The sequence below is a fragment of the Juglans microcarpa x Juglans regia genome, chromosome 6D (assembly GCF_004785595.1).
Source record: "Juglans microcarpa x Juglans regia isolate MS1-56 chromosome 6D, Jm3101_v1.0, whole genome shotgun sequence".
NCBI classification, from domain to species: domain Eukaryota; kingdom Viridiplantae; phylum Streptophyta; class Magnoliopsida; order Fagales; family Juglandaceae; genus Juglans; species Juglans microcarpa x Juglans regia.
In genome coordinates, this window is record NC_054604.1 from 21672710 (window position 1) to 21684357 (window position 11648).

Consider the following 11648-nt stretch of genomic DNA (forward strand, 5'->3'; position numbering starts at 1 on the left):
TTGATAGTTCAACCAGCCTTGATAGATAGAATCAAAACTGCGCAAAAAGTAGATTCAGGGTTGGTGAAGCTAGTAGAAGAAGTTCGGAATGAGGGCAAATCTAACTTTAGAATTTCTGAGCACGGAGTTTTGAGATTTAGAGGTAGATTGTGCGTGCCAGCTAATGACTAACTGAAAAGGGTAATTCTCAAAGAAGCACACCGTTCTTTATATATAGTTCCCCGGGGGGTACCAAGATGTATTGGGACTTGAGAGAGTCTATTTAGTGGTATGGTATGAAAAGGGAAATTGCTATATTTGTGGAACAGTGCCTAACTTGTCAACAGGTGAAGGCGGAGCATCAGAGACCAGCACGATTGTTACAACCACTTCAGATTTCAGAGTTGAAGTGGGAGCATTTCTCTATGGACTTTGTGACAGGCCTACCAAGGACATTAAGCGGACATGATGCAATATGGGTGATCGTGGATCGCTTGATGAAGACAGCTCACTTCGTGCCCATTAAAATTTCTTATGAGCTGGAGAAATTAGCGGAACTGTATGTGTAAGAGATAATGAGATTGCATGGGATACCGGTATCCATTGTGTCGGATAGAGATCCTCATTTCACTTCAAAGTTTTGGCAAAGCTTGCAAAAGGCCATGGGTACAAAGTTAAATTTTAGTACTATGTATCACCCTCAGACGGACGGACAAAAAAGGACTATTCGGATCTTAGAAGACATGCTAAGGGCATGTGTGATAGACTTTCAGGGGTCTTCGATGCGACATCTACCACTAGTCAAGTTTGCTTATAATAATAGTTATCAAGCTAGTATTTTTATGGCACCCTAAGAAGCATTGTACGACAAAAGGTGTAGATCTCCATTGTATTGGGATGAAGTGGGTGAGAGGAAACCATTGGGCCAAAGATTATTCAGAAGACTACAGAGAAGATAGATACCATTCAGGCTAGAATGAAAACAGCTCAGAGTCGACAAATGAGTTATGCTGATAATCGTCGTTATTAGTTAGAGTTTGAGATTAGAAATAAAATATTTTTGAGAATTGTACCAATGAAAGGAGTTATAAGATTTAGATAGAAGGACAAGCTAAGCCCTAGACATATTGGGCCATTTGAGGTTCTTGATCGGATTGGACCATTGGCATATAGAGTAGCACTTCCACTGACACTTGCAGGAGTGCATAATTTATTCCATGTTTCCGTGTTGAGGAAGTATATACTCGACTCCAAGCACATTATTGGCTATGAGTTGCTTCAGATTCAGGAAGATATGACTTATGCGGAAGAACCAGTTCGAATTTTAGAAAAGAAAGAACAGGTATTATGGACTCGTACTATTCCTTTGGTTAAAGTGTCGTGGAAGAATCACGCTACTAATGAAACTTCTTGGAAATTGGAGGAAGAAATGCGAGATAAGCAGTCACGTCTTTTCAACGGTAGTGTTGACAACCTATAACAAATTTCGAGGATGGAATTTTATAACGGGGAGGATCTAAGACCTAGCTCGCTGCCAGGCCCTGGCCTAGACCCAACTCCCTTCTAAGGAGCCAGATGGTGTCGTTTTGGGCAGGTAAGGTCTTCTTTTTCTTTATTTTCTTCCTTCTTCCTCCTCAACAGTTTCTTCTTCATTCCTCTTCTATTGTTTTTCCTCAATTTTTCCCTCTTCCGAATATCTCTCTCCTCGAATCCCATGTTCCTATCGGTTTCTCTCTTATTACTTTGTATTTTGATTGCTTCTCACTTTCTGCCTCACTCTCAACAGTTTCCTCTCAAGTACTCTCTCAATCTTCTACGATTTTCAAACTATGTTTAGTGCTGCGTTTTTGGGTGCTGCATCCTTTCTCAATCTCCTACGATTTTTCAGAGTGTTTTGCTGCTGCATTTTTGGGTGTTGCATTCTCTCTCAATCTTCTCATTACGGTAAGCATCTCAAGTCCTATCTCTATAAGTTTTCAGATTCTTTTCTCACACTTATTCTCTGTTTTTTTGTGGGGTTTATTGCTCGATTGTTGTGGGTGCTGTAGCAGCATTTTCTCTCTTTTTTTTTTTTTTCATCTAGGTAAGTTCTACCACATGGCTTGGGTTACCTTTTCATACATAGAACCCATATATAAATTTTGATTGACACCACCACATTGTATCGCAGGGCTTTGAAATAAAACTAGGATAACATCCTTTGGTCATCAAATTTTGTTGATTTCAAAGCATGTAATTTCGTTAAGGTAATTAAAGCATTAGTAACAGTTTTGTACTATTATTTACGTGTTTTGTATATGGGTACCATTAGAAGATTTTTCTGATGTCATTTAGGTTTGGGTTATACACTAGCTGCTAGAGGTGACTTTAGACCAATTTGAATTTATGTTTATGTTGTGGGTTGACGTATGGGCTGTTGCGGGTTTAAGTGTGGATTGTTTCATATTTTTTAAGCAGTTGTTTGGGCTGTGTTTGTTTTTCGAAATGGAGTTATTTGGTTGGACGTGAGGGATGATGAATTTATTACTAATTGTTGACTTGTGTTAATATGTTGTAGAGTTGGGTAGTTGATGGATGACTTAGCAGCGACTGTTTGAGTTGTTCGTGACATATAGGGAGTGCCTATTGTAGTACAATGTATTGGCTTTGAAGTGCTTGATAAGTCATTTTGTGATATGTTAAATGAATCGATACGTTGAATGTTGGCTGATTGAGTATTAAGTGTCGAAAGTTTTGTAAAAGGGTTTGGTGTTGATTTAAGTGGTTGTATGTTCCGCTTTATGATTGATTTTGGGTTGTTTTTTTGGACTAGTTATAGACTTAACGTTGAGAGGTTTATCTTCTTTTATTTCTTAAAGAATATAAGATTTGGTTAATTTAGTTTATGTACTAGCTTGGTCATAACTTGTGCATAAATTTTACAATATAGGTTATCGTGATACGACTAGATTATCGTTCTAGAACATATAAAATACACTGCAAGAGTCAGGTAATCAGGGTTCCTATATTAGATTTGCATAAAAAAAATGAACTAAGTTTTGTTTGTAAAAATGTGCATGTTATTTTAAAAACAAAAGGTAAAAAACAACCTCAGTATATGTTTTGTATTTACTCATGAGATATGTATGAAAGAGAAAAGAAATGATTTTGACATGTATAATGTTGACATCAACAATATTTGACATGTTTTTGAATGTGCAAAAGAGCAAAAATGATATATGTGAATTTTTGTACATATGATATAAAAATGATTTGGATCTGTTTTTGATCAAATGGAAATGATATGAATATGTTCAACACGTGTTTGATATGATATGGATATGAAAAACCTTTGGCATACTTATTTGTTTTGATTTTGATTTTGAATTTGGTTTTCATATGATGATACTGGTTCACATGATATGGTTGGTACCAACATGATATGATATGAGTGCACCCACTTTGAAAAAAAAGTTGTCTTTTATGTGTTCTTTCCTGTGTGCTCACTAAAGGCTCCTTGATTAAAAAATGGAAAGTTTCACAATATGATACTGCCTGATTTGGCCACTGGGGATAGCATAACTCTACCACGAGGGTTAAATGTTTTTGACTGATACGATATGATACGAAACGATACGATATGATATGATATGATGAAGATGTTCAGTTATGTTATGCCAAAGTGTTTTTGAATATGAAAATGATTTTTGAACATGAAAATGATCTTTGAATATGAACAGTTAATTTTTGTGTATAAAAGTATTGAAAAGTCGCTCTAAAATTCTGATAACATGTTTTGAGATATGCATATGAAAATGAAATATTTTGTTTTTGCATACCGAACTTTCTAAAATGGCTCATGTTTATGTACTAGTATATGTCTTCTGCTTACTGAATTGTTGATAACTCACCTCCTTATTTTCATAATATTTTTCAAATAATATTGATGACCCAACTAGGGATTATGAATAGAAATTAGAGTTTGACTAGTTATGGATAGAAGGTCGAGTACCTAAGGGTACCATTGTTTGTAGATGAGTTTAATTTGAGTATTTGAAGTTGTTTGTGTTATTTGAATCTATTGAGACTTAAAAGATATATCAGTTTATTTATGTTGAGATTGTTAGGAAATTGTGGACCCCTATTGGTTTATGTTATTTTGTAATGATGACTTATGGAATTTATATTATGTTTATTTGGAAAATATGAGATTATGTATTATTTGTGAAATTTTTAGAATTTTTAGATATTTTGAGAGACAAATTTATAAGTGACAAATAGTAATTCTCCGACCCATATGAGTACGGACCGTTACAATGGCATGATGTCCTACTTCCTTGGAAGCTGCAACGTGATGGAAATTTTATATTCCGAAAGAAGTAAATGAGGTAGATTTTAGAAAAAGGCTCTTATATGTATGCTTATATATAGGCTGATGCATTGTCATCTATTTAAAGATTAATAATACGAAAAACTGATTTTCAATTACTTTTGTCTTCAGTTTACATAAATTAAACCTTTCACAATTACGATATATCCAAAATGATCCATTTGAATGTTTTGTGATAACGGGAGTTTCACAATATGCATATAGAAATATATAATACAATTGCATTTATTGGATTGTACACAAAGTACATTACGATATACATAGAAGGAAAATGTTTTTTCAGCAAAGAGATATATATTATAAAAGAAAACTTACACGTGGCTTTATGTTATAAGCTACATTATAAAACCTTATTTTACATCAAGTCTCTATATAAATTTAAACTTTTTATTTCTTAAGATTTTTTCATCAACACAACACTTGTCCAAGTCAAATAATCGGAGGGCTATCTGCAGTTCTTCCTCTTAAGAACTTCAAGAGCAGATTGTGCAGTGCAATAAGCAATAGCCTGAACAGTGACCATTGGATTCACACCTAAAGCTGTTGGAAAGACACTCGTATCAGCTATGAAAAGCCCCTCCACCTCCCATGTCTCTCCCACCTGGTTCACCACTGATTTCTTTGGGTCAACCCCCATCCTGCAGCTACCCATCTGATGCGCTGAACATAAGGGAGACGAAAGCCCTCTCAATGGCCTTGAACTTTCCTCGTTCACGAATTTCTCAAACTCATGAGAGCTTGCTTTCTTTACGTTTAGGGTCTTTCCTTTTACGTGATGAGTCCCGATTTCTTCAGCTCCGGCTGCTGCCAAAATCCTTAGTACCTTCTCTATCCCTTTCTTTAGATTCTCTTCATCGGCAACTTCCATTTGGTAACTAACCGAGGTCGGTGAAAGAATTGTTCCCGAACCTTTATCCCTTGCCAATGCAAATATATGGGCAGTCCTAGAAAACTTGGACATTCGGTTTTTCATATCTGTGCCAGAAACCCACGGCATTAACACGGAGAACGTACCGGGGTGCAATGAAGGTGTCTGTATCAATGCTCCATATCCAGACCCATCAAAATTTGCAACAACTGGAGACATTGCTGTCATTATCCCTCCTTCATAGCTTTTCTTCTCTGCCTCTGGCCAAATATGGGATGGGGATTTGTCCGGAAAATAGCCCCATGACATTGCCACTGGATGTAGATGCAAGTTCTTTCCAATGTTGGCATTCTTCAACCCACTTCTTTTCAACAATGCTGGTGTGCTGAGGGCGCCACATGCAACGATAGTCACCTTAGACTCCACTACACAAATTTCTTTTGCTCCTTTATACTCGTACTCGAAAGCAACCCCAGTTGCTATATTCCTCTCTCTTCCTTTCTTTCTTTTGTTCAAGACTTTGATGGCCTCACAACCAGGAAGAATAGCACCATTGCCTGAACTTACTAAATCCACAAGCCATGTCTCCGAGGTGCCTTTCTTTTTCCCATCCTTGCAGCCAAGACAACACCAACCACAATAATGATCTGGTGGTGAATTTCGAGGAATGGTATTCACAGGATAACCCAATTCTTGACACCCTTTTCTAAGGATTGCGTTTTGGAATCCTTCATCTTGGAATTCAGATTGAACTCCCATTTTTTCGCAGACAACATCCATGGCTTCTTTGTATAGTTCACTATCAAATATTTCTAGCTCATGGCACACACTCCAGTCCTTAATTATATGCTGAGGGGTTCGAACTGAGGCAGACCAGTTAATTGTGGAGCCTCCGCCGACTGTGGAGCCTGCAAGAATTAGCACACTCGTATCATCCGTTGCCAAAAAACCACTAGACAAATACATTTGATCCATGGTTGGGCCTTCAAGAAGTGAGATATTTTTCCTGGCAAAGTAATTTCCTTTCTCCAAGACAAGCACTTTGTAGCCAGCCTTGGCCAAAACACCAGCAACAACTCCCCCACCTGAGCCAGAACCAATAACAACTGCATCACATTTGATAGCTAAAGAATGATTAAATGAACCTGAAGGATTGGGCTTCCGAGAGGGAACTGAGACGACAGGAAACCCAAACCCTCGAAGCATATCAACAGCCATGTCCCTTGGTTTCTTCAGATTAATGAGGCCTCCGTAAAGAGGTCCACAAAAGTCTTCTAGTGTTTCTTCTTGTTTTTGATCATCCCATTCTCTGAATCCAGTTTGTTTTAATGTTTTGGACTGCTGAGTTTGGGCTTTGCACTTTAAGTCTGGTCCAGTGTAGCCGATTGCTTTCCATGATAGGTTATCATCCTTCTCATCCACCTGAAAAATAATAATTTTTGCATTATTAAGGGCCAAAATGTTAAAACACCACAAGTTGTTGTCCCAGTTTGTAAAATATCATGTTCGTGCATGCATTGTGCCTACCAAATCACCAACTTATGATCATGATATTATTGACCCTAATTATATACGATTTTGCAGCTATTTGAATTTGAACCACATAAATTCGAATTTTTGTGATAAATATATTGAAGTGATAAAATCCATATTATTAAATTTGAAGAAAATAATATAGATTTAAATAAATCCTTACGATCCACTTACCATGCATGTACATGAAGCCAACAACCATCACTACAAAAAAAAAAAAAAATTATTTATTTATGGTAAGCTATTTCTTACGAAAATATCATTTTCTGTTAATATGCGCTGTATATATATATATATTTTGTTAATATATATATAATCATTATAGTGCATATTAGCTTCTGTGTTCACAAGGAGAATAAATTTGCTCTTTCTTTAAAGAGATTAAATGCACATCCTTGCAAGTCACGATCGATCGAATTTACTATTTCCTTATGTGCTATTTCTCTTTCTTTAAAGATATTAAATGCGCTTCTTTTGTTTATGTTTAGTGGCTAGATTTCTTGCCGATGACATGTTGTGCCATTAATTGAAGCTACGGACAAGATTGAGATCAAAAGATCACTAAGTACAGCTCATTGAAATCAAAAGATGATTTTGTTGATATACGCACTGTAGAAAGTTTGACGTTCTTGGTTTTTACTAGCACGTACGAGAGAGACAAGCACTCACTGTTACAAGAAAAATGAATTTTTGTAATCAATTTATTACAATTAAAAAATTATTTATAACTGATTTTAATTATAAATAATTATTTTATTAAAATTAACTGATGTTAAATATGCAGTTTTCTTATAGTGACTAACCAAAAGTAAGAATTTATTTTGTATCTCACGTGTTAGATACAACTTGGATACTATGAGTGAAATTTGACTAGTTTTGAGTTTTATTGAGATTTTATAAATGCATGCATATTGCTGTTAGTTGATCATGACATCTCATATTTTTAATTTTATAAATATTTATTCTTATCTCCATTTAATAATTCGATCTTTATTCGAAAAATATTCTTGAAGACTAAAATTTCTTAATTAAAGAATAATAGAACAAGTAGCTAGGATAGGTTTTTATTTGGTTTGGCAGAAAAAATAATATGAAAAATATAATCAATATATTTTTGGAATTTGTATATATGTTGGTTCTCTAGCTAGCTAGTACCTAATATATATTTTAGATTTCAGCATATATATATATATATATATATATATATTCAATGTCGGTACGTACGTAGGCCCTATATATATATATATATGTATATATATGCACGCATTACATATTGTTGTATATTATATGCAAGTGGCCTGGTGTGACTGACCATGAGTACTTAATATGAATTTAATATGACTAATTAGGTCATGACCCAGTAGCACTGCAAGTTGAGGTCTGTATGAGATCTGGGGATGATCAGGAAATGCATGGCTGCAACTACTGCTCATGAATTCACTTTTATATTTTGTTTAGGAGTTTGAAAAGTTATAATAATTAAATAAAATAAGATAAAATGAGTTGAAATCAATTCCGAATCCAAATGAGGCTCAATCTGGTTTGTTTTCACCAAACATAACATTTTATATTATCTAATCATTATAACTTTCTAAACTTTTAAATAAAATACAAAAAATAATTTAAATTTTTCAAATCTTAAAATAAAAGTAATATTAAAAAATTATATTCTAACTAATACTATTTTATTCAACTTTAATCTAATCTCATATGTATAACTGATGAACGAGTCCTGAGCTTTATGCCATCTGTTCCAAAGGGCAATTTGCATCTAATTGATCCGCGCTAGCGTCACTGAAATCAACCCCTATTAATTAATTTAATGATCTTTCCTATACTTTGATCATTCTTTTCAAATAATTTTACGAGAGTGGAAAGTGTGTGTATATATATATATATATATATGTATACATATATGTATGTAGCCAGTGGACCAAAAAGATATATGCATGGCTGGAATTAGTGGGTACGTGACAGTGGCCTAAGGTCCAACTTCCAACAAGTGACATTAATTTTGGTATGATCTGTGAGAGATTTGGGATTCGATCAAATCCCCCATCTCTATTAACCAGAAGAACAAAAAAAACATGTCGGAAGTAGCACTTGAAACTTTAATTTTATATATATCTATTCCAGAGTTAAATTGTTGGGTGACATGAAAGGAATTATACATGTCGGGGAAAATGATTCGTGCATGCAGCATGTTAATGTGCAAGAAGAATATACAATGATGGGCGAGTTCTAACCTGAGTGAAGAAAACATATAGAACGAGAAGCTTCATGGTCCTGAAAAGCATTCTTAGTTTATAGAAGAAACTGAGAGACCAGGAAATCACGATTTCTTCCCGTTTCTGCCTAGACACCTGAGAAAATCTTTGAAAGTATGGGACTTTGCTTGAAAGGCTTGCTCTCCCGCATAGTATGAAGGTCCCAATCCATGTTGATAAAAGGAACAGTGCCAATCGGATCATCCACTTCTTTGGGTGTTCCATTCTCTCGCTAAATAATCCCCTACCTGTATATATATATATATATATACGCATGCATGTAATTATATCATTTTCTAGAAAAAGAAAAATATACGAAAGAAGTGAAATATATTTTGCAAAGTTACATGAAGGCCGAACGGCATGCATGCATCTTATAGCTAGCCGCTTAATTGTATATATGTTGCGCAAAATTAATTTGGAGGACAAATATTTATGTAAAAAATTATTGAAAATGGGGGTACTAGCTAGGGATAGTAATTCCTACACGTTCTGGAGTTCCGGCCATGGAAGCACAGGTGGCGTAGAACTTGACGATGAAGTCGTCGGCAGTAACGTCGGAGACATCAACGGACGGCAAGAAGGTGTCGCAGAGAGCAGTGAGGGAGTCCATCTCCCAAGAGGAGAGAGAGTTGACGTAATTAGGCATGGCTCCAACATTACGAATATGATCATGATCATGATCTCCTCCAACAATATCAAACACCATGTGTTCTTCTTGCTTTCCGTTAAGTTTTGAGGGGAACCTAAGATCGATTCCTGCACCATTTAGCTCCATATATATATATATATATATATATGTACGTACTTGGGTTGAGAGAGAGTGAACGGAGGCTAGCTAGCTATAGCTTAATTTTGAGAATGACAAAGCGAGCAAGCTTCCTACATGTATATATAATCGATATTATTTTAAAAATAAAAAAATAAAAAAAATAGAGGCCAGGAGATGATCATGACGAATTAACCAAACTGAATATTGACAACACCCACACGTACGTACAGGTCAAGATGGAAATTGCTGTAGGCAGAAGCCATTGAAATAAATGTAACGCATAACGCTACCTCTCATACCGTATTAACTCGTTCAATCTGCATTCATTAAATATGGTAGCTCGGGTTTGTCTTTTAATAAATTTTCGTCACCCGATGTGGTGATCTTGGCCATGATGATCTGCTACGAACCAGTTCTTGCTCCACCTAATTTTCGGCTTAGTCACTCTGATCTCGTCGTTTGAGCGTATGTCGGGATTGAACAAGAAGAGTTGGTACGTAATCGTTGGCCTTTAGTGCACTGGCCCTGGCCCCGTAGTTAGCCATTTCAATCAGCTTTCCCAGAGGCAATTAGGCTCTGTATACGTACCCCACATTACCTAGCCCACAGTTTTCTCCTCCCTTTTCTGTGGGTTGTAATTATAATTAGCTGGCCTACCAAACTCAACGATAGGATTTAATTTATTATCTTACACCAAATTATTAAAATCTAATTAAAATATATTACTAAAAAAAATAAGTAATTATGATGAATTATTTATAATAAAAATAATTATTTGTAATGATAATAGACTCATTTTTATAAAAAATAATCATTTTAACAAGAAATAATTAGTCATAAATAAATAATTTTTTTATAGTGTATGATCAAACACTACATCTATTATTTAATGTCAAAGTGGAGATGTAATGAAAGATTGATATATAACATGACTTTTTTTGAATAACAGCTCTTTGGGAAAGTACTCATTATTCCAGCTAAATAATGAAATATGAGATCTTTAAAATTTGTTTGTTTAAAGTCAGATCAAGTTTGCCTTGTTTAAAATGAGTGTTTAATCTCATCAAACCTGTGGTGACATTCATGATGACAATTTGTTATAATTTATAAAATTTCGACTTGGATTAGATATATATGCTCGTAGCTAGGGGCTGTTACTCGCCTTATATGAACACGAATAGTAGCGATCTCCTGCCCAGACCCCGTGTCAATCTGCCCCACAAAAGGCCGTATGTCCCCGTCATATGGGTGAAAGAAAAAATAAAGATAGCTATTCAGAGGAAACTACTTCGGTTGCGTTAACCAAAACGCGCGTGTAGGTTGTATTGACATTTATAGATTATATTGGTGATGGGTATTGCTAGACTGCCTCTAGCTTTGACAGCTAGCGTCCCGCCTAGCACAAATGTAAATTTTTATTTTCTTCTCATTTTTCTTTTCATATTTTTTTAAAATATTTAAATATTTTTAAAAAATAAAAAAAAATATATCAATACACTCAAAATTACTTTCTTAATTATTAAGTAAAAAAAAGTAAGAGGAGATAAGAACGGTTATCATTTGAATTTACCAAGGGATGAACCTTCATATACAGATTTAAATTCAAATATTGAATAATCATTATCACCCAAATAATGAGAACGGTTCAAAAACTCTATTTAAAGGAGAACCCAGGTATGTAAAATCTATCTGACTCTTTGGTATTAAAGATTTACTTCTTAATCACTGACTTAAACATTGGAGGCATTCCCTAGAACCCCCTAACCATATTACTCTTTGGTTGCAAGTGGTCGTGAGGTGGTAGCAATGAAACATGTCCATATCAATTGGGGCCATCTGTGGGATCTCAAAATCTCACAG

The 11648-nt window shown here is 35.1% G+C and overlaps 1 protein-coding gene across 1 annotated transcript; it reads right to left on the bottom strand.

Moving 5' to 3' along the window:
- Positions 1–4622: 4622 nt before the first annotated feature.
- On the bottom strand, positions 4623–9266 carry LOC121234023 (long-chain-alcohol oxidase FAO4A-like). Its single transcript, XM_041129821.1, has 2 exons — positions 8996–9266; positions 4623–6638 (listed from the first exon to the last, which is right to left on the bottom strand). Exons 1-2 carry the CDS (start codon positions 9239–9241, stop codon positions 4794–4796), a joined length of 2091 nt encoding a protein of 696 aa, XP_040985755.1. The 5' UTR covers positions 9242–9266; the 3' UTR covers positions 4623–4793.
- Between the last annotated feature and the right edge of the window lie 2382 nt (positions 9267–11648).

What these genes read in the sequence shown, in the direction of transcription:
- LOC121234023 (XM_041129821.1), bottom strand. Translation starts at nt 9,241, where the DNA reads ATGGAACACCCAAAGAAGTGGATGATCCGATTGGCACTGTTCCTTTTA. An exon ending in TATATGTTTTCTTCACTCAG is followed by an intron (nt 6,639 to 8,995) that starts GTTAGAACTCGC and finishes ATTATTTTTCAG; the next exon opens with GTGGATGAGAAGGATGATAA.